The sequence below is a fragment of the Oryx dammah genome, unplaced genomic scaffold, assembly GCF_014754425.2.
Source record: "Oryx dammah isolate SB20612 unplaced genomic scaffold, SCBI_Odam_1.1 HiC_scaffold_27, whole genome shotgun sequence".
In the NCBI taxonomy this organism is placed as follows: domain Eukaryota; kingdom Metazoa; phylum Chordata; class Mammalia; order Artiodactyla; family Bovidae; genus Oryx; species Oryx dammah.
The window spans coordinates 131,806,751-131,829,688 of record NW_024070211.1 but is presented as its reverse complement, the minus strand read 5'-3'; the positions used below and the strand labels follow the sequence as shown (position 1 = coordinate 131,829,688).

At 37.7% G+C, this 22,938-nt stretch overlaps 1 protein-coding gene across 2 annotated transcripts in view; it reads right to left on the bottom strand.

The window, feature by feature from the left end:
* UGGT1 (UDP-glucose glycoprotein glucosyltransferase 1) overlaps nucleotides 1-22,938 on the bottom strand; it is a 111,197-nt gene that overhangs the window by 63,554 nt on the left and 24,705 nt on the right. For both annotated transcript variants that reach the window (XM_040227871.1, XM_040227872.1), the window contains exons 11-17: nucleotides 22,728-22,788; nucleotides 18,479-18,570; nucleotides 17,136-17,286; nucleotides 13,261-13,380; nucleotides 12,113-12,198; nucleotides 7,813-7,948; nucleotides 5,742-5,873 (exon numbers count right to left, since the gene is read on the bottom strand). In XM_040227871.1, coding sequence (XP_040083805.1) covers nucleotides 5,742-5,873; nucleotides 7,813-7,948; nucleotides 12,113-12,198; nucleotides 13,261-13,380; nucleotides 17,136-17,286; nucleotides 18,479-18,570; nucleotides 22,728-22,788 — 778 coding nt within the window. The remainder of the gene's footprint in view (nucleotides 1-5,741; nucleotides 5,874-7,812; nucleotides 7,949-12,112; nucleotides 12,199-13,260; nucleotides 13,381-17,135; nucleotides 17,287-18,478; nucleotides 18,571-22,727; nucleotides 22,789-22,938) is intronic.

Sequence of the window (22,938 nt, the reverse complement as noted above, 5' to 3'; positions counted from 1 at the left end):
AGAGTCGCTCGGATTCCCCTCTAAAGATGATGCATGAAACTCCATCTTTCTGTTTTTCAATATAAAGAATACACTAATGAAAAGCAAAAAAAAAAAAACAAAACCCAGACACACACAAGAGTTTTACAAGTAACTAAGGCTATAATAATTTGCTATTAAATACATATGGTAAAGAATCTGCCTGCAATGCAGCAGACCTGGGTTCAATCCCTGGGTTGGGAAGATCCCCTGGAGGAGGGCAGGGCAACCCACTCCAGGATTCTTGCCTGGAGAACGCCCATGGACAGAGGAGCCTGGCGGGCTACAGTCCACAGAGTCACAAAGAGTCAAATACGACTGAACGACTAAGCACAGCAGAGCACAGCACATACAATATAGAATTAAATTGTGATGTCCAAAATAAAAAGGAGGAGGGAATAAAAGAGTAGTTTTTATAAGTGATCAAAGTTAAAGCATCAACATAAAGAGACTGTTAATATCTACAAAATATTTTATGTAAGACTCATAGTAACCACAAAACAAAAATCTACAGTAGGTTCACAAATGATAAAGAGAAAGTAACCAAAGCATACCATTATGGAAAACCATCAGTTCACAAAGGGAGGCAGAAAGAGAGGAAGAAAAAACAGGAAATACAAATCAGCCTCAAATAACTAATGAAATGGTTATTATATGTCCCTTACCTATCAATAATCACTCTGTTATGTATTAAATTCTCCAATCAAAAGGTATACAATGGCTGGATAGATTAAAAAATAAGACCCAACTATATAAGCCTACAATTCACTGCTGCTTTAAGAACACAAAAAGACTCAAAAGTGAAAGAAAGGATAAAAAAGATACACTATTCAAGTGGAAACCAGAAGAAAGCAGAGGTAGCTATAGTAGTGTTCAGTTGTCTTAACTTTCTTTGAAACAATTTTAATAGACCATATTGTGACAGCTGTCCCATCAGCAAGGATTTTTTTAAAAAACATTAATATTGGTGAGTTTTTGCATAGCCACTTTAATACTGAAGATGGGAGGGAAAAAGCAACCTTTCTGACATAATTATGCTTTATTCAGAAAGGTAAAAACACAACTGAAACTCAAAAGAAGATTTACGCAGCGTATGGGGAATGTGGATTGTGCTACGACTGTCAAAAGTGGTTTGCAAAATTCTGTGCTGGAGATTTCTCACCAGACAATTCTCCAGAGTTGGTAGACCAGTTGAAGCTGACAGCAATCAAATCAAGACATGAATTGAGAAAGGGAAATAAAAGACATACTAAAAATACCCAAATCAAGCATTGAAAGTCATTTTGCACCAGCCTGGTTACATTAATTGCTTTGATGTTTGGGTTCCACACAAGTGAATAAGACCTTCTTGACTATATTTCTGCATGTGATTCTCTACTTGTAATGAGAACATTCTGCTTTTAAAACAAATTGTGACAGATGATGAAAAATGGATATTGTACAATAATGTGGAATGGAACAGATCATGGAACCACCACCAACCACACCAAAGGCCAGTCTTCATCCAGAAAAGGTGATATTGTATATACGGTGGGATTAGAAGGGAGCCCTGTATTATGAGCTCCTTCCACCAAACCAAACGATTAATTCCAACAAGTACTATTTTCAACTAGACCAACTGAAAGTAGCACTCAACAAAAAGCATCCAAAATAAGTCAAGAGAAAATGCATAATCTTCCACTAGGATAATACAAGGCCACAAGTTTCTTTAATGACCAGGCAAAAACTATTATAGTTTGACTGGGAAGTTCTGGTTCATCTGCTGTATTCTCCAGACATCGCACCTTTGGATTTCCATTTATTTCAGTCTTTACAAAATTCTCTTAATGAAAAAAGTTTCCACTTCCTGAAAGGCTATAAAAGCCACCTGGAACAGTTCTTTGCTCAAAACAATAAAAAGTTTTGGGAAGATGGAATTATGAAGTTACCTCGAAAATGGCAGAAGGTAGTGGAACAAAATGGTGAATATGCTGTTCAATAAAGTTCTAGGTGAAAATGAAAACATGGTTTTTATTTTTACTTAAAAACCAAAGGAACACCCTGGCCAGCCCAATAACCATTACTATTTGCAAATGACATGATTTTATGTGTAAAACAACTGTAAAGATTACACTAAAAAATTATTAGAAATAATAAACAAATGCAGTAAAACTATAAGATACAAAATCAACATAAAATATGTTGCATTTCTATATGCTAAGCACAAAGAGAAATTAACGTTCATAACCACAACAAAAACAATAAAACACCTAGGAACAAATTTAACCAGGTGGGTGAAAGACCTGTAACACACTGAAAACTGTAAGACTGTTGAAAAAACTGAACACACAAATAAATGGAAAAATATTTCATGCTCACAGACTGGAAAAATTAACACTGTTAAAACATTTGTATTACCCAAGGCAATTTATATTACAGGTGCAATGCAGTCCCTATTGAAATCTCAAGAACATTTTTCATAGAAACAGAACAAAAATTCTGAATTTATACAGAAATATAAAAGACCCCAAATAGCCAAAACAATCCTGAGAAAAACATCAAAGCTGGAGGGATCATACTTCCTGACTTCCAATTATATTACAAAGCCATAGTAATCCAAACAGCATGGCACTGGCAGGAAAACAGATACATAGATCAATGGAACAAGAAATAACAGCCCCAAAACAAAACCAAATATATAGGGACAATTTATGGCAAAGGGGCAAAGAACATACAATGGAGCAATGATAGTTTCTTCAACAAGTGGTGTTGGGAAAAATGGACAGCCACATGCAAAAAAAAAAGAAAGAAAGAAACTAGACCACTGTCTCACACCATATACAAAAATTAACTCAAATGAATCAAAAACTTTAATGTAAAACCTGAAACCACAAAGCTCCAAGAAAAAAGAAAAGCAATATGCTCATTAACATTGGTCTTAGCAATATTTTTCTAGATATGCCTACTGAGGCAAGGAAAACAGAAGTAAAAATAGACAAATGGAATTATATAAAATGAAAAAACCTTCCGCACAGCAAAAAAAAAAAAAAAATCACTAAAATGAAAAAACAACCTACAAAATGAGAGATATTTGCAAATAATATCCAATAAGAGATTAATATGCAATATATATATAAAGATCTCAAACAACTCAAAACACCACCACCATCAACAAAAACAACCTGATTAAAAAATGAGCAGAGACCTGAATAGACATTTTTCCAAAGACATACAGATGGCCAACAGGCACATGAAAACATGTTCAATATCACTAATCATCATGGAATACAAATCAAAACCACAGTGAGCTATCACCTCACATTTGCCAAAATGACTACTGTAAAAAAGACAGACAACAAAAAATGCTAAGTATGTGAGATGGTTGGATGGCATCACTGACTCAATGGAGATGAGTTTGGGTAAACTCCAGGAGTTGGTGATGGACAGGGATGCCTGGCGTGCTATAGTCCATGGGGTGGCAAAGAGTCAGACACGACTGAGCGACTGAACTGAACTGAACTGATGTGGAGTAAAAGGAATCCTCTTGCACTATCGGAATGTAAATTGGTGCAGCCACTATGAAAAACAGTATGGAGATTCCTCAGAAAAGTTAAGAATAGAACTACCATAAGATTCAATAATTCCACTTCTGATAATTTATCCAAAGAAAATGAAAATACTAATGTAAAACAAATATATGCACTTCTATGTTCATCATGACACTATTTACAACAGCCAAGATACAGAAACAACCCAAATGTCCATCAATAGATCAATGGATAAAGATATGAGATACACACACACATATAGACTGCTACTGCTGCTGCTGCTAAGTCGCTTCAGTCGTGTCCGAATCTGTGTGACCCCATAGACGGCAGCCACCAGGCTCCCACGTCCCTGGGATTCTCCAGGCAAGAACACTGGAGCGGGTTGCCACTTCCTTCTCCAATGCGTGAAAGTGAAAAGTGAAAGTGAAGTCGCTCAGTCTGCTACTCAACCATAAAAAGAAGATGAAATCTTGCCATCTATGACAACATGGATGGACCTTGAAGTTAATAAGCTAAGTGAAATAAAGCCAGATGGAAAAGGACAAATACCACAGGATTTCACATAAAAATCTAATTAACAAGCAAAACAAAATAAATGAACAAACCAAACAAAAACAAACATGTAACAAAGTAGTGGACACTGGAGAGGAAGAAATGAGTAAATAGGATCAACTAACTGTATAGTGATGGACAGAAACTAAGTTTTGGTGAGCAAGTTGTAGGGGATATAGAAGTAGAAATAAAATGTTGGACACAAGAAACTTATACTGTTATAAATCAACGTTCAGTTCAGGTCAGTCGCTCAGTCGTGTCCGACTCTTTGCGACCCCATGAATCTCATCACGCCAGGCCTCCCTGTTCATCACCATCTCCCGGAGTTGACTCAGACTCACGTCCATCGAGTCCGGGGTGCCATCCAGCCATCTCATCCTCGGTTGTCCCCTTCTCCTCCTGCCCCCAATCCCTCCCAGCATCAGATTTTCCAATGAGTCAACTCTGCAATGTTACCTTAATAAAATTATATTAAGTTAAATTAAATGAGAGGAAGGGAGGAAATGAAAATAAACTGAATGATAAGAAAAACAAAAAAGCAAAGGGCTAAAAACAACTGGTACTGAATTCAGTGTACATAAGACTTGAGATGGAAATTATAGAATCTAGGATTCTGCACTGAGACAAAAGACCAATTATAAAAAATGCATTCATTATCAGTACGGTTTCTAATGAAATGATAGCTCAGATCTCCAAGCAGATGAATCAAATGTCTTGTCTTTCATTCAAAGAAATGAAAAAAGTTGGTAAATAAATATACTCTTACTGTTTTAAATTGTTTCATAAATGTATTTCGATTCCTTGCCTTAACACTTATTTTCAGTAAACTAACCACCATGTTACTGGTTGCAATAAAGGTCCTTCACTGTATTTACCTGTCTCATTATTATCTTTAAACAAAGATTTTAAAATATTTCCCTACATCTTTATTATAAGACTTTGCCATTCTGTTTATTACATTTCTTACTACATTTCCACCTTTAGTCTAAACAATTAAATACATGACACACATTAGGCTATACATCATACCCTAACAAGCATACATCATATACTTCCAACAGCTTTTATCTGGAACATACATCACATAAGTACTACCACTGCATAATAAAGAGAAATTATTTTTCAATTTAATAGCTAATAGACCAGCTAAAGATACCTTTACAAAATTGAAAAATAAACTATATTTGCAAAGATAAAAAAGTGATCTGGTTTCTAAATTTTTTAAATGCTAACTATCTAAATATTTCACCACCACCACCTATATTAACAGAAACCCTAATACCTCAATTGGTAAATAATCCACCTGCAATGCAGGAGACCCCAGTTCGATTCCTGAGTGGGGAAGATCCGCTGGAGAAGGGATAGGCTACCCACTCCAGTATTCTTGGGCTTCCCTGGTGGCTCAGCTGGTGAAGAATCCACCTGCAATGCAGGAGACCTGGGTTCGATCCCTGGGTAGGGAAGACACCCTGGAGAAGGGAAAGGCTACCCACTCCAGTATTCTGGCCTGGAAAATTCCATGGACTGTATACTACAGTCCATGGGGTCACAAAGTCAGACTGAGTGACTTTCATTTTCATTAATAAGGGGAGGTAAGGAAAGCATAGTGTTGCAGTCAGATGAGAAACACCAGAGAATGTTTACCTTTCGATTCTGATCATATGCAGAGTCAATTCCCAAAATGCTATTCACTTCCACATATGGATATTTCTTCTCCAGGACAGTGACCACATGTTCAACTTTCACTCTTTCTCCAGTCCTTACTTTGTTATACATCTAAAGAAAGAAAAACCAAGTAACCAACTACACTTTCAAATCCAAAATTTCAGAGTACTTATTAAGAAAGATTTCAGAATGCAGAGGAAAAAGAAAAAAAATAGCTATTTCTCTTAAAGGGCAAATGGGACATATTAGCAATTCTCCCTTTTCTGTATTACTTCCTTATGCCTTCTTATGTTAGAAACTATATATTCGTAAAATAACTCAGTCAGTTCATTCCCACACATTAAAAGTCCAAAACACAAAAATCTGTTAATTTTTTTAAAATCTGAATACTTATAAGTAATCCTTGAAATAAGCATTCATGTCCATGATGTTTAAGGGGAAAAGAGTTTCAAAATATGTATGGCATAATCCCTGTTTGTAAAAGGCAGACACTAAACAAACAACAAAACTGTGTCTGTGCATACACAGTTAAGCATAGGAAGGATATACTAAGCAAGCTTTTAACAGTGGCTGCCTTTAGGGAGTAGAACTAAGGAGAGGGGAGAAGAGATTTTTAACTGACACTTCAATACTGTTTTTAAAAAATTTTAATAACAAACATAATTTTTTTCCTTTTGTGACTAAAAAGAAAACTCACTATCCTTTCCCTCATACACATAGCTATGAGGGGAAAAAACTTTAAAGAGCAGACTTTAAACCTCTTCTCCTCAGTAACTTCACATGAACCTATTTCATTCTCCACAGCCTACTGCTAATCGTGGGTCCACCCTTACTTCTTACAGAGGTCACAGCATCAGCTCATCAACTAGCATTCGTGCCTCTTTCTCCACCCTTCATCAGATCCACCTCCATACACGCATCACAATGCGGTTTCTCAGTTGGACTGGAGTTTATCTCTAGACCTGGATGCCTGTTACGCAGCCCAGTGGGCTCAGTGACCAGGTTCCCTGCTCCACTCTGTGCTCACAATATTCTGTTCAAGTCACACTAACAGCCTGGAGCCGCTACCTCTGACCTGCAGTCCCTGCTCACTGACTCCTGTCTGTTCACCTACACAGAGCTGAGACAACTTTGCCCTCCACAAGAACACCCTCACTCCGTGGGGAGTGAGGTCCTCACGCTGCTGTAGCCAGTGGTGCCACACAGAACCACATCATCTCTGTGGAGGCGTCCCCCAATAGATCGTAAGGTGTTGGAGGATGGAGGAAAGCTTACACTTCTTTGTAAAGGGTGCATCTTTAATAAAGGCTGGCCAAATAAATAAAGGAACACTCAATTAATTAAAAAAAAAAAAGCCTCTGACTGAATCTCTAAACAATAAACAAAACAAGCATAATAAACAGCAGGCTGCCACCATGATTACAGGTAAAACAGAAGTAGTAAAAATCAACTGCTTTAAAGTAGCTTTTAAATAATTAACACTAATTTGTAAACAAAACAGCTACTACTTATAAACTTTTACTACTCAAAAATAGAAGGAAAAAAAAAAAAAAACCAAGGAGAGTTCTCTGTTTGAACTTGAGCAAGTATCTCAAAATACATATATATAATTCAGAACATTTCAGAGTTTCCAGTTAAAAATAGAGAAAACAGATAAGAATTTTATGACTTGAATATTAAATGGATCCCTAATGAAAATATCATGATGGTCTTGAAAAAGGGTAAAGTTTTTTAAACAAGTAGAGAACATCACAGTTACCAAAAGGCGTTAACCAGGGATTTCAAATTGTCAAAAGGCAGAAGACTAACATATATTAATGTATTTAGTATCTAAGGAATTAGTATCTAAGGAATCTTAGCTGAAATTTCAACAATCTATTATTAACATTAGTGTATCAATAAAGGCCACTCCTAACATATAAAATGCAGAAAGTTTGTGAATACTTTACCTTGTTCTCTTTCCAGAAATATAGAATCCCCTTACCACATACTGTTTCTGAGAGTAAGTTAGATTTTTAGAAATTATTCACCATTTTGAACAAAAACATACATGTGTCAGAATTTGGAAGGCATGATAATCATCCACTTCTTGTGCAACATAGTTATACGCTCTCAGAATAGCCACTCCAGCATCTTGCATCCCATCAACGTCTTCAGAGTCGTTAACCACAAAGATTAAACCAAGTCTGGGGGGAGAAAGGGGTGAGAAAAAGAAGCAAAGGAAACATCTCAAAGAATGCAACCAGTCAAAAAAGGGAAAGGCATCGTCTTACAAAACACAGTTCACGTCGTTCTCTAACGTGGTTGGCAAAGCTATTCATCACTTAAGAATAAAAAAAGCAAGTTCCCAAAGGTGGCTTAGACTATAACTATTGAAGCAAGTTGTTTCAAGATCATGAAATGAGACCAGCACTGACATATAAGGTATTGCTATAGTTTTAGATGGAGATTTTGTTCTGTTTTTAAATCAAAATTAGGAGAAGTGAAAATTCTCAGAATATGAAAACATACATGGGTGTGGTGGATTTTGAGATTTCACCCCAGCAATATGAGCATCATAGGCAAATGAAAATCATTAAAATTTTTACTACTGTCCTTAAGTAAAAAGCTATATCCAAAGTTAATTACATTTTAAAACTTAAAGGAACAAACCACAAAGAGACACCATCACACATTTACAGACTGGCCAAAAAAATTTGCACTGGCAATAGGTAGGCCACTAGACTCCATCTCAGAGCAAAAGCAATGAAGAATGGCCAGTCTTTAACTAAAATGGATCACAGACATAAATGTAAAACACAAAAAGTTGTAAAACTCACAGAAAATAACACAGGATAAAATGAGGTGATCCTGGGTTTGGCAATAACTTCTTGGGTCTAACCCCAAAAGCATGACCCACAACAAAAAGAACTGGGTATGCTAGACTCCATTTAAATTAAAAATTTCTGTTTTGCTAAAGAAACTGCTAAGAGACTGAAGACAAGCCACAGACTAGCTGAAAATCTGTGCAGAACACATATCTGATAAAGGACTGATATGCAGAATATGCTAAGAGCTCTTAAAACTAATAATTTTTAAAAAGTTAAACTGGGCAAAAGATCTGAACAAGCACCTCACCAAACAAGACATACAGTCAGCAAAAAAGCATATTACAAGACATTCAAGGACTTCTGTGGTGGCCCAGCAGTTAAGAATTCACCTGTCAATGCAGGGGACACAGGTTTGATCCGTGGTCAGGGAAGATCCCACGTGCCACAGGACAACTAAGCCCCTGCACCACAGCTACTAAGCCCATGAGCCAATGTTCCACAGCAAGACAGCCCACCGCACTGAGAAACCCACGTACCACAACCAGAAAGCAGCCCCCACTTGCCACAACCAAAGAAAGACAGGGTGCAGCAACAAGGACCCAGTGTGGGCAAAAATAAATTAATTTTAAAAAAAGGTTTTTTTAAGAATTGTTTTTTTAAAAAAAGGATGCTCAAAATCACTGTCATTAGGGAATTTCACATTAAAACCATAATGAAATACCACCACACACCTAGGAGAAAGGGTACAACCCAAAACACAAAACTCTGGAAAGGATGTGGAGCCATAGGAACATTCGTTTGTTGCTGGTGAGAATGTGAAATGATACAACCACTTCAAACATAATGTGGCAGTTTCTCAAAACACTAAGCATACTTTTACCATAAGATAAAGCAATCACACTTAGTATTTACTCAAGTGCAATGAAAACTTATATCCACACAAAAACCTGCACACAAATACTTGTAGCAGTTTTACTCCTAACTGCCCTAACCTGGAAACAACAAAGATGTTAACATGCAGATGGATTGAAAAACTATAAGACATCCACATAATGGAATACTACTCAGTGATAAAAAGAAGTGAGGTCTCAAGTCACAAAAAGGCATGGACAAAACTTAAAAGCAAACTGTACTGCTGAGTGAAAGAAGCTAATCTGAAAATGTTATATACATTATGATTCGGGAAAAGACAAAACTACAGAGACAGTAACAAGGTCATTTGTGGGCAGAGGCTGGGAGAGAGGTAGGGAGGAACCAAATAGGTGACACCCAAGAGATTTTTAGGGCAGTGAAACTAATCTATGATACTGCTGCAAAATAATGGCGGAAAATGTCATTATACATTTGTCAAAATCCCCAACATGTACAACACAAACAGTGAACCCGGATGTAAACTATGGACTTTCATTAATAACAATGCAGCAACGTCAGTTCGTTAATCAACACTGCTCTAGAAATTACAAAGTCTACTCATTTTTTTAAAGTACAGCTTAAATAGAAGAAAATATAAACATATTTCAAACATCATGCTCTCAGAATGTATGTAGAAAGTTTGTGTATCCAAAGATAAGGTGGTTGAGAGGGTTTGTTTTTAGATTAAAAATTGTCTTTTTTTTTTTTTTTTAATCTCTCTTATGACAGAAATCACATGAGGCAGGAATGACCTAAATATTATTTTTATGAAAATAAAAATAAGGGAGAGAACCTAATTATCTCCTCACAAAGTGTCAATACTTCCCTTTCCCAGTTATTCAGTTTCTAAAAAGGGCATCAGAGTCGTTCTGTTAACTAAGTTCCAAAATTCAGACTTCGGGTTCTTCCAGGCCCGATCCCTCATCAAGGACCAGCAAGAAGGCTCTCAGATTCGTCCTCTCCTCTCCTTACCTCACTGAACTGCCAACAAGCCAGCCACCACATAAACGCAACAAAGGGCAGCAACTGCGGGTCTGCCTTTCCCCTGATTGTTAACAACGTGCCTGTCAGGCTAGTGCCTCCTTCTTATCCACCCTTGCAATCCAAAGACCACACTCCTTGTTCCTGTCTCTCAGTCCAATTCAGTCAATTTTTAACTAGTGCCTACTGTGTGCCATGAGCCAACGTCCTCTTGCTCTTAGCAGTGAGTTCCGTCACTCAGCCGTGTCCAACTCTGCAACCCCATGACTGCAGCACATCAGGCCTCCCTGTCCATCACCAACTCCCGGACTTTACTCAAACTCATGTCCATCGAGTCAGTGATGCCATCCAACCATCTCATCCTCTGACGTCCCCTTCTCCTCCCATCTTCAATCTTTCCCAGCATCGGGCCTTTAATGAGTCAGTTCTTCACATCAGGTGGCCAAAGGATTGGAGTTTCAGCTTCCGCATCAGTCCTTCCAATGAATATTCAGGATTGATTTCCTTTAGGATGGACTGATTGGATCTCCTTGCTGTCCAAGGGACTCTCAAGAGTCTTCTCCAACACCACAGTTTAAAAGCATCAGTTCTTCGGTGCTCAGCTTTCTTTATAGTCCAACTCTCACATCCATACATGACTACTCTTATATTTCCCTTTAAATCAAACATACCTCTGGCTGTAATCCACCACTGAGCCAGGTAGTATTCATGTTTACATTAAAAATTTCATCGAACGCAAAACCTCTGCTTTTCCATCAATGAAAACCCACCTTTTTCTTCAAAGTCTACTTAAATTCAACTTTGCCATGAAACCTTTGTCCTTCCCAAATATCCCAAATGTTCTTCCCAAAAAATATAGTCTTTTGTTTCCCTGAAATTCCAAAGAACTTATAACTAGTAAGGATATCACTCAGCTCTTAACCAAGTATCTTACAGGAAGTAGGTGCTGTACTTTTTCCAAGAGGGTAGAAATGTGCCTTATATACCACTCATAGCACTTAGCTCAGTGCTAAGTATGGAACATACAATAACATTTGTTAACTAAAGAGCTCTTTTCTTCTTTATTTTCATGTTTTCTAAGAATTAAAATTTTATCAACTCATAAAATTATCAGATATTATTTAGAATATGAGTGAAAATACCTTAACCTTTATATGTAAAACCTTAAAACATTGTTCTTAAAAGGCACAGTGGAAACTCAGCCATTTAAATACCCTGTTGGTAGATTTGGTAAAATCTATTTAGTGAAATAAATGTGTCTGTTTGCATCTGTAAAAAGCTATGTATACATTTAGCTCTAACAAAAGTTCTTGGCAAAGCTTCTCATCTCTGCCAAAAGTGGAGGTAGGCTTTGTGATGTGGACACTTACGTAGGAAAATTCCCTTCCATTGGAAAATAAACTGAGATCACACCCTATTTTTACATGGGCTGTTTACTAATAACTCAATGACAGTAAGATTCTATTCATTAAGAATCAAGTTCTCTACCCCAAAATACATTGGCTTCATACTGAGCTAAAGATAAAACTGTTATTAATGATCCCCACAATTAATTATCCTAAAGTTCAATAGTACCAGATTTGCATTTAAGAATGACAAACAAAACCTCAACTAAATGTTATATTATCAAATCAACAGTTATGTTACCTTAGTGGTATATGATTACTGAGGAACATCTCAGCTGTGTTAATCAACTCTGCAGTGCTCTCATGAGCAGGATCAACTATGAAAACCTATAGGAAGAGGGAAAGGAAAACATGAAATGCCATTTATTCAAATGTCACTGGGTCAGGAAAAATGCCTTAAGTCTTTTTACTGGGTTGGCCATTTTCCTCCAGCTACTTTTGAACCTTATAAAAAAGAAATTATACAAACAGCAGTTACCCTCCTTCTGTATTCAAAGAACACGGTACTGAAAGACTAGATGATTTTCTCATGATCTCATGCTAACATGAAAACTACATCCAGATACCTTATTCCTATCCTTCACTACTTAACAATACATATTGTATTAATTCTCCCACTTTAGAAAACAGAGATTAGCTTCTTGGGTATTCATTTCAAAGGACAGAACCCAATTTTTAGACCACAATAATAGGTATCATGTATTAAGCTCTCATGATATGCTTTAAAAAATAATAGCCATCTCATTGAATCAAATGAAGTTCTCATTTAATAAATTATTTCATATGCCAAGAGAAAAAAAGACTGAAATTTTGACTAGGAAGGGGAAAAAGGGGGTTTCAAAAGAGTGACGGAAGTACAGAAGATCGTTTCCCTGAAGAGTTCTCAGGAAGCCAGCCTCAGCCCGCACCGGCCCCGCCTCTTCAGGAGCTACATGAGGGAGGAGGGGAAAGACGGCCAACTAAGAACCTCTATCTCTCTGAAGCAGTGGAATAAGGATAAAAAGTAGGAGCTGGAAAGACTTATTTAAGAGAATAAACTGAACTATCAAATTTTAGGGATTAAGCTATTTGGAAAAACGGTATATAATTTATCTTCTGAGCGAAAAAGGAAAACTATCTTAAAACTCAAGACAATCTAAACCTTCAGGTTAAAGATGAGGAGCATCCCTTATACACGGACATTTCATAGCCCTACAATGAATACATTTCCAAACCCTTTCAGTTTGAACATAGAGCTAGAAAAAGAACATATTTAGTGGTGGTAGTAGGGGGCAGGAGCAAGGCAGAGAAGCAACTAGTAAAGGAGAGAAGTGATCACGAGATGAGAGAAAAGGAAGAAGGCAAGGGAGAAAGAGAGATCATGGTCCAGCAACAAGGAGCTTCACTTACCATGTTGTGCAAGTTCTTCCTGATCTGTCGGATTACACCAGGAAAGGTGGGGCGAAGCAATTCTTGTAGACTAGAAGGCCATGAATTGTATCTGCTATCAACTTCCAGGTTGTTGATCCACTACAAAAAAAAAAGAACACAACATGGTATACATACTTTAGTTACCACCAGTGAAATTTGCAAAAATAACAGTAAGACTTTATTTCAAGAATAATCACACAGGAAAAGACCATTTTCAAAAATAGATCAAGTAGAAAAATGAGTGACCAGTACTTCCCTCTGGGCCAGTGGTAATGTCCCCAGTGCAGAGAGCACAGGTTCGATCTCTGGTCCAGGAAGATGCCACATGCTGTGAGCCAACTAAGCCTATGAGCCACAACTGCCGAAGCCCACAAGCCCACTGCCTGTGCCCCACAACAAGGGAAGCCACTGCAAGGAGACGCCCACACACGGTAACTAGGATGCAGCCCCTGCTCTCGACAGAAAGACCAGGTGAAGCACGGGAGACTCAGCACAGCCAAAAATAAATCAACAAATAACTTTATTTAAAAAGTGACTAAAACACAAGCCACAGAATATAAGGAAGTATTTGCAACTTACAAAATTGATAAAGGACTAGTGTCAAGAATATCTACAGAAATCTAACATATCAATTTAAAAAGTCAAGGAACATATGAGAAATAGAAATGAGTCAAAAATATGAATAAGGAATTTATAGAGGAATTTTAAATGGGCAATTAAAACAAGGAAAGATACACAGCTTCACTAGTAGTCCGAGAAATATAAACTAATATAAACTATGAATGTAATTTCATTCATATTCTCAATATCCAAGAATAGGCAAAAATATAGAACAATGGGCATTTTCATCCAATTCTGAAGTCTGGAACAGTCACTTTGGAGAAAATGACCTACTAAAGAAGAAACTTTTGTTACTATCCTACCACAAAGTACTGCAGCTCCAGTATCTACCCCACAAGGCCACCCACTCCGGTATTCTGGCTTGGAGAGAGTCCATGGGGTCACAAGAAGTGGGACATGACTGAACTACTTTCACCTCACTTCACTTCAAAGATGAAACTTTTGCTACTATCCTACCACTAAGTACTGCACCTCTAGGTATCTATCCCAAATATTAAATTCTCAAATGTACAAAGAGAGAGGTATAAAAGGGCCATAACAATAATGCTCAAAACAGTAAAAAATTAATTCAGCAGTGGCCACAGGACTGGAAAAGGTCAGTTTTCATTCCAATCCAAAAGAAAGGCAATGTCAAAGAATGCTCAAACTACCACACAATTGCACTCATCTCACACACTAGTAAAGTAATGCTCAAAATTCTCCAAGCCAGGCTTCAGCAATACATGAACCGTGAACTTCCTGATGTTCAAGCTGGTTTTAGAAAAGGCAGAGGAACCAGAGATCAAATTGCCAACATCCGCTGGATCATCAAAAAAGCAAGAGAGTTCCAGAAAAACCTCTATTTCTGCTCAATTGACTATGCCAAAGCCTTTGACTGTGTGGATCACAATAAACTGTGGAAAATTCTGAAAGAGATGGGAATACTAGACCACCTGACCTGCCTCTTGAGAAATCTGTATGCAGGTCAGGAAGCAACAGTTAGAACTGGACATGGAACAACAGACTGGTTCCAAATAGGAAAAGGAGTATGTCAAGGCTGTATATTGTCACCCTGCTCATTTAACTTATATGCAAAGTACATCATGAGAAACGCTAGGCTGGAAGAAGCACAAGCTGGAATCAAGACTGCTGAGAGAAATATCAATAACCTCAGATATGCAGATGACACCACCCTTATGGCAGAAAGTGAAGAGGAACTAAAAAGCCTCTTGATGAAAGTGAAAGAGGAGAGTGAAAAAGTTGGCTTAAAGCTCAACATTCAGAAAACGAAGATCATGGCATCTGGTCCCATCACTTCATGGGAAATAGATGGGGAAACAGTGGAAACAGTGTCAGACTTTATTTTTTGGGCTCCCAAATCACTGCAGATGGTGACTGCAGCCATGAAATTAAAAGATGCTTACTCCTTGGAAGGAAAGTTATGACCAACCTAGATAGCATATTCAAAAGCAGAGACATTACTTTGCCAACAAAGGTCTGTCTAGTCAAGGCTATGGTTTTTCCAGTGGTTATGTATGGATGTGAGAGTTGGACTGTGAAGAAAGCTGAGCACCGAAGAATTGGTGCTTTTGAACTATGGTGTTGGAGAAGACTCTTGAGAGTGTCTTGGACTACAAGGAGATCCAACCAGTCCATTCTGAAGGAGATTAGTCCTGGGTGTTCTTTGGAAGGAATGATGCTAAAGCTAAAACTCCAATACTGGCCACCTCATGTGAAGAGTTCACTCACTGGAAAAGACTCTGATGCTGGGAGGGATTGGGGGCAGGAGAAGGGGATGACAGAGGATGAAATGGCTGGATGGCATCACCAACTCGATGGACAAGAGTTTGGGTGAACTTTGGGAGTTGGTGATGGACAGGGAGGCCTGGCGTCCTGCAATTCATGGGGTCACAAAGAGTCGGACACAACTGAGTGACTGAACTGACTAAAATATTCATAAAAAGTAAATGAATTAAATGGTACATAATATTTATACAAAAGAGCAGGGTGGGAAAGTATGTGTATAATACTTTGTTCATGTATATAAAGAGTATTTCTGGAAGGATATACAATGAACTGATAAAGCCTATTGCTTCTAGGAAGAAAAACTGGACAGCTCAGTGAAGAGTTTTTTCAATACACACTCTTTTGTATGTCTTAAATTCCACATTGTTAATTTATAAAAGATATTTTTAAAAAATAAGAAAAATGTAAAACATGACATGATAAACTAGACCTTTATGTATCAAGCAGATAAGTCTTGAAAAAATTGTTGAGTAACTCATTTTTTAAAAATTTGATGAAGGATACTGAGATATGGCAGTTTTCAAATTTTTAAAAACATATGACAGGGAAGAAAATGATCAAATAAGTGACAGGAGGGATACATGCCCACTTCAAAAGATGAATTACCTGCAGGGAGGAGAGGGGTGGAACTAGGAAGAGATATAAAGAGGGCTTTGACTGAAACATCTTTTCTTCCAAGAAAACATGAAATTATTAAACTAACATTTAGTAAGTATGGCAATGGGTCCTATGATTGTTAATTATGTCAATATCTTTACTCTGTAATGAAAAAAATTCTACAGAAAAACGAATCACATAACAGTACTCATCAACCTAACAGTTATAACACCAAGTGAGAATTCAAGTAGGAAACACCTACATTCTGTATTACTCCCCTTTCCAAAAAACTTCCCTAAAATAAGTGCAGGACAGACAGCAAGAAAAAGGGCCTGGAGAGCTAAAGGCGCGGGTACATCTCTACCGCTTGTATCACTTTCACCACAACTACCCCAGGCAGCTCTAATCCCTCTAGTCTCATATCTGACGAGACAAAGGCCCAGAGACATCACACAGCAGATATTAATCTTTATAAATCATTCAGTATAAAATGTCAAAGTCTTTTCTTAAAGAGGCTTGGTAGCTAAAATAACATTTTTAAACAAAATCACACAAGACTAGCATGCCACTAAAAAAACAACACTTTCCCAAGAGGTGCTCAGCTGATTCCTAAGGAGATATAAAATTCGAAAAATCACTGTCTTCACCACATTAAACCAAATGACTCAACTTTCTGGAGCATTTAAGAGCCTACTTTATTATATACACATATGCCATATAAGCAGTTGTTGCAAATCTTCGATGCCAATGAAAGAGATGAAGGGATAACTTATCTTTCATAGAAGACAAATGTGAAATCCATAATAAAATAACTGGCCAGATCACCCCCTGGACACTCACGGAATACCTACCGAAATAGCAGGGCTCCTGATGTCTACAGCATAGTCGGCCTCAGAGGGCTGTATATTCAGCTTCAAGACATTATGCAGAGAAACGCCTTCTATTCCCAGTCTATGTAGACCCTCCATCACCCGAGCTTCATTCCTCAATATATCAAACAGACTGGGGGAAGAAAACAGTATTTACGAAAAAGAGCCCTAAAAAAAATTTCTCACCATGAAAAAATTCATCAGTTCAAACTCAATGCCCCATCACAGTAGATGAGAAGTCAAAAGAGGAGGTTCTTCCCTTGCTTCATTTTGTCCACATATGCAGAACAGAGTGGGTAAGACTTGCTTCTTGGTTGATATTTATTTATACTTACCAATGTATACATTGTGTAGAGATTAACTACACACACACACAATTTGAGGATGAAATAATCCTAAATCTGGATTTTACACCGTATGTTTTTAAAAACACTAAAGTAATCTCCCTGTGATATTTCTTATAACTGCACATGAATCTACAACTATCTAAAAATAATTTAGTAACACCAAAAAATACACTAAATAATATGTGTTTCAATATCAGTATCAATTCCCACAAGGCCCACATACATATGATCACAGAAAAAGGTCTGGAGGAATTCACACCCAACTTAAAAGGTATGCAGGGTAAGGAAGATTAAATAAGATGAAACGAAATGAAGACTTTACTGTTTAGTTCCTTTATCTCTGCATTATTGAAAAGTGTTTACAAAAAGCTAGTACACAGTTTGTAATAGTATGGGAAATTAAAGGTTTTTTTAATATAAAATAAAAACAAGAGCAGTCTTTTAATGTGTTCTTTACCAATTTTTTTACTAGGTCTGAAAGCAGTATGTGGACATAAAAGCTTAATTAAATTAATGTGAAAAGTATCTTACTGTGGAAGCTGCTTCTTCTGAAGCATTAACCAACCACAGCTTTTGTTTTCACTATTATAAAGCCTTAGTGTCAACTATGTCACTTTTAATTTCAAAGATAAAATCAGAATTCCACTTGTCTTCCATACCCACCCACCCCAAAATTCATGGGGACAATTTAGAGAAATTTAATCCTAAACCACATTTTAACAAAAAGATAGCTATTCAAATGATGGACCCTTGGACCTTAAATGTCCAAGGTATCAGATGTATGTTATGATAAAAAATGGTGAAGTATCATTCTGCCCATCCCAGCCAGTATAATATGGACTACCTAAATGCACTCACTGGGCTGGTAAGTCATCAGGTTTTGCAGCATGTCACATCAAGGAGGAACAACAGTCTGGACATATCCCAAGGAGCCATACATTATTAAAACTTTTCAGAGTAAAAAATATTTATCCATACCTGAATATATCTTGTGTCTCTAAATCAATATGAAGTCCATTGATGAATAGTGCTGAATCTCCAGGCTGTAACCCTAAAGTTCCCTTGAAATACTGAAATATTAAAAATTGATTAAGGAGTAGGAAGAGAATGTTTAACAAAAAAATTCACGTTTCTGGCTTTATGTACAAATATTGACAACGATCATTACACTGTTTCCTACAATGTTGGGGTAGGGAGGGTATTCAATAAGCCAAGTGCTGAGATTTACTTTTCTGCTACCCTTGCCTGTCTGTGATGCTAGTCAAGGTTGAGCCAGCAGTCACTAACAGCTGGCCTTCTGGATGAAGTTCAGGGATCTGATCCAAAAGGGTTTCAAAACCCTATACCTCCCTTAAACCTCCAAACTAAGGCATACCAAGAAACTGAGTCGCTGAGCTAAGGGCGGCACCTATATGCACCCAAGCTCTCTAAGGCCTGGCCTTTAGGGGGCCCTCCAACTGATGCTCACAGTCATGGTGGAACACACACGACTGCACAGCCCTTGCAGCCTTCAGAACTGCCTAACCCCCGGGAAACACTGCTTTGATGCCATATCATAGCTTCTATTGACTTCTATCCTTTCCACTCAATTCTTCCTCTCCAAGGAAACCGGCACTGTTAATCATATATTAGACACCACACAATAGAGAAGGAAAGAAACAAATCAGATGCTAGGGACAGAACTTAGATCCCTAAGCTCTCCCAGGGCTGGGAGTGAGCAGCAGGGACCGCTGAGTTCCCTTCATGACCCCAGTCAGTGGACCAAGAGAAATGAACTCTAAGATCTATCTAGCACTGTGTGGGAAAAACATAAAACAAAACAATGCCAAAGCCACAGCTTTTGCTTCTTTGCCCTGAGAAGATAAATGATAAGCAAGAGAAGGGTAGATAATAGAAAACTGTATTAATGAGAATCAGAAATTTTTACATGGGAAAGAAAAACTCCACATCTGCTCACTCCAAGGCTGTGAACACAGCACCCTACTGACTGGGATCTATGAGAAATGAAACACAACTGAAGGCGGGGATCCCATGCGGAAAACAGGTGACGGAGTGGAAGTTATCAAATGCTCTGTTCTACTGGGCTTCAACAACCCTGCCAGGCAGAAGATGAGAAGATCCTTTTCTGGAGACTACACAGCTTAAGACGAAAAGTTTAAAGATCTGTCATTGGAGTGCCCTAAGAAATGGCCATATCACCTTAGCCTACAGTCACAGAGGGGCATCCTTAGGGCTTTCAATCAGTTTTTTATTGTCTTGCTCTCCAATACAAGTATTTAGTGAGAGATCACCAGGTATCTCAGGAAAGCCTCCAACATTTAAGACAAGAGGCCAAGACAAAAAGAAAGGCAACTTAAAAGCAAACAGACTATGAAAAGAGAAGAAAACACACACATAAACCACTGACATCTTCAGAAAACACCATAAAAAGAAGGACCCAGTAACAATAACCCTTATAAATTAAAAATTTGACGACTAAAGAAAAGAATCTCAACGAACGGTCTGAAAATCCATCCCAGAAAGTTTAAAAATAAAAGACAAAAGAACTAGAAAACAAGAAATAAAAGATTTTTAATTAGGTCAAACAAATCAAGAAGGTATAACTTCTTAAAGAGTAAAGAGGAGTTCTAGAAAAACAGAAAAGAGAAACCAAAAAGACCAAATGCAAAGAAATAAGTCCAGAAAATTTCCCAAAACTAAAGGAAATGATTTTCCAGATGTAAAGGGTCCACCAACCACTAAAAAGTACAAAGACTTTTTTAAAAGGCATTGTTGTTGTCGTTCAGTTGCTAATCTGTGTCCAACTCTGCACCTCCATGGACTGCAGCACATTAGGCTCCTCCATCCTCTACTACTTCACAGAGTTTGCTCAGAATAATGTTCATTGAGTCAGTGATGTCATCTAACCATCTCATCTTCTGCCACCCTCTTCTCCTTTAGCCTTCAATCTTTCCCAGCATCAGGGTCTTTTCCAATGTTCTTCACATTAGGGGGCCAAAGTACTGGAGCTTCGACTTTACCATCAGTCCTTCCAATGAATATTCAAGGTTAATTTCCTTTAGGATGGACTGGTTTGATCTCCTTTCTGTCCAAGGGACTCTCAAGAGGCTTCTCCAGCACCACAGTTCCAAAGCATCAATTTTTCAGCACTCAGCCTTCTTTATGGTCCAACTCTCACATCTGGACTACTGGAAAAACCATACGAACTATACGGATCCTTGTTGGCAAAGTGATGTCTCTGCTTTTTAATACGCTTTCTATGTTTTTTATAGCTTTCCTTCCAAGGAATAAGCATCTTTTAATTTCATGCCTGCAATCACCATCTGCAGTGACTTTGGAGTCCAAGAAAATAAAATCTGTCACTGTTCCAGTTTTCCCCCTTCTATTTGCCATGAAGTGATGGGACTTGATGCCATGACCTTAGATTTTTGAATGTTGAGTTTCAAGCCAGCTTTTTCACTCTCCTCTTTCACCCTTTTCATGGGCTCTTTAGTTTCTCTTCACTTTCTTCCATCAGACTGACACCATCTGCCTATCTGAGGATGTTGATATTTCTCCCAGTAATCTTAATTCCCAGCTTGGGATTCATCCAGCCCAGCATTTCCCATGATGTACTCTGCATACAACTTAAATAAACAGGGTGACAATATGTACTCCTTTCCCAATTTTGAACCAGTCAGTTGTTGCACATCTGGTTCTGTTGCTTCTTGACCTGCATACAGGTTTCTCAGGAGACAGGTAAGGTGATCTGGTATTCTCATCCCTCTAAGAACTTTCCACAGTTTTTTTGTGACCTACACATTCAAAGGCTTTAATGCAGCCAGTGAAGCAGATGTTTTTCTGGAATTCCCCTGCTTTCTCCATGATCAAACAATGTTAGCAAATTGATCTCTTGTTCCTCTGCCTTTTCTAAACCCAGTGTGTACATCTGAAAGTTATCAATTCACGTACTGCTGAAGCCTAGCTTGAAGGATTTTGATCATAACCTTGCTAGAATGTGAAATGAGTGCAATTTGACAATAGTTTAAACATTCTTTGGCATTGCCCTTCTTGGCATTATCACTGTGAAATTTCAGATTACTAGGGTCAAAGAGAAGATCCTATGTTTAAAAAAAAAAAAAACCAACAGCATATAAAGGCTTCAGACTTCTCAAAAGCCATAATGGAAACCAAAATTCCAAAGAGCAACGCCTTCAAACTTCTAAATAACTTCCAACCTAGAATTCTATACCCAGCCAAGCTACTGATAAAAACAGAAACAGAAGGGACTTCCCTGACAGTCCAGTGGTTAAGACTCTGCCTTTTCATTGCAGGAGGTGCGAGTTTGATTCCTTGTCAGGGTACTGAGATCCATGCAACACAGCACGGTCAAAAAAAAAAAAAAAGGAAAACTGATTTCCTAGAATTTACCTCACACACAGCCCTTCTCATGAAGAATGATTTGCTGCACCAAAATAAGGGAGTAAACCAAAATCAAAGAAGACATGGAATCCAAGAGATAGGAGATTCAACGAAAGAGGTTAAAGGAAGGTCCCAGAATAACTGATATGTACTAGACATAAAGAGAGGAGAGCATGGCAACCCACTCCAGTATTCTTGCTTGAAGAATCCCCATGGAGAGAGGAGCCTGGTGGGCTAGAATCAATGGGGTCGCAAAGAGTCAAGCATTACTGAGCGACTAAGCATAGCACAACACTAGACACAGAGAACAACCAGTCCACAGTAAAGCAGATCAAAATTGATATAATCATGACAAAACTAAAGGGATAGTAGAGAGACAGGGACAGTGCCAATCTGAAGTATTGGTAGACAGTGGGAGGAGAGGGAGCACAGTGAAAGAAAGTTAAACCTCACCGTTGTAACAGAAGCCAATATATGAGACTGGAAAATGAGAAAGTACCAATTTAAGCTTGCTAGAATCCAGAGATAAATATCAAAAGAAATCAGGAGCTGAAACCAGATGCTTCTGGGAAGGGGGATACACAGAGAGTGGGACATGATAGGGGATGTTATTTTTCTAAAGAAACTGATGACACTGAGTTATATTCATATTCAACTGTGATTAAAAATGGAAAGTATAAAAAAGATTTCAGAAATGAATTAAAATGCCATCATCTTTAATAAAAGAAGAGTAAAACCATTCAATGTCACTGATTTAACTCACATTTGTGCATCTTTAAAGATACAATACAAAATAGAAAGGCTACTATTTTCCATTCGTTAGTACCTTCTGATTCTCTTCCACTTCAGCTCTAAGTTCTGAACTCACAGCTGTTTTTGTTATTGCCCTAAGGAAAGAAAAATATTATCAGTGATTGGTTTAGTATTTGATATACATGACTTCAATTTCCCTATATGAAACAACACACTGTTCAATAAATTACAAAAAAAAAAACTAAATGGAAAAAACTCTAAACTTTTACAATTGATAAAATAAA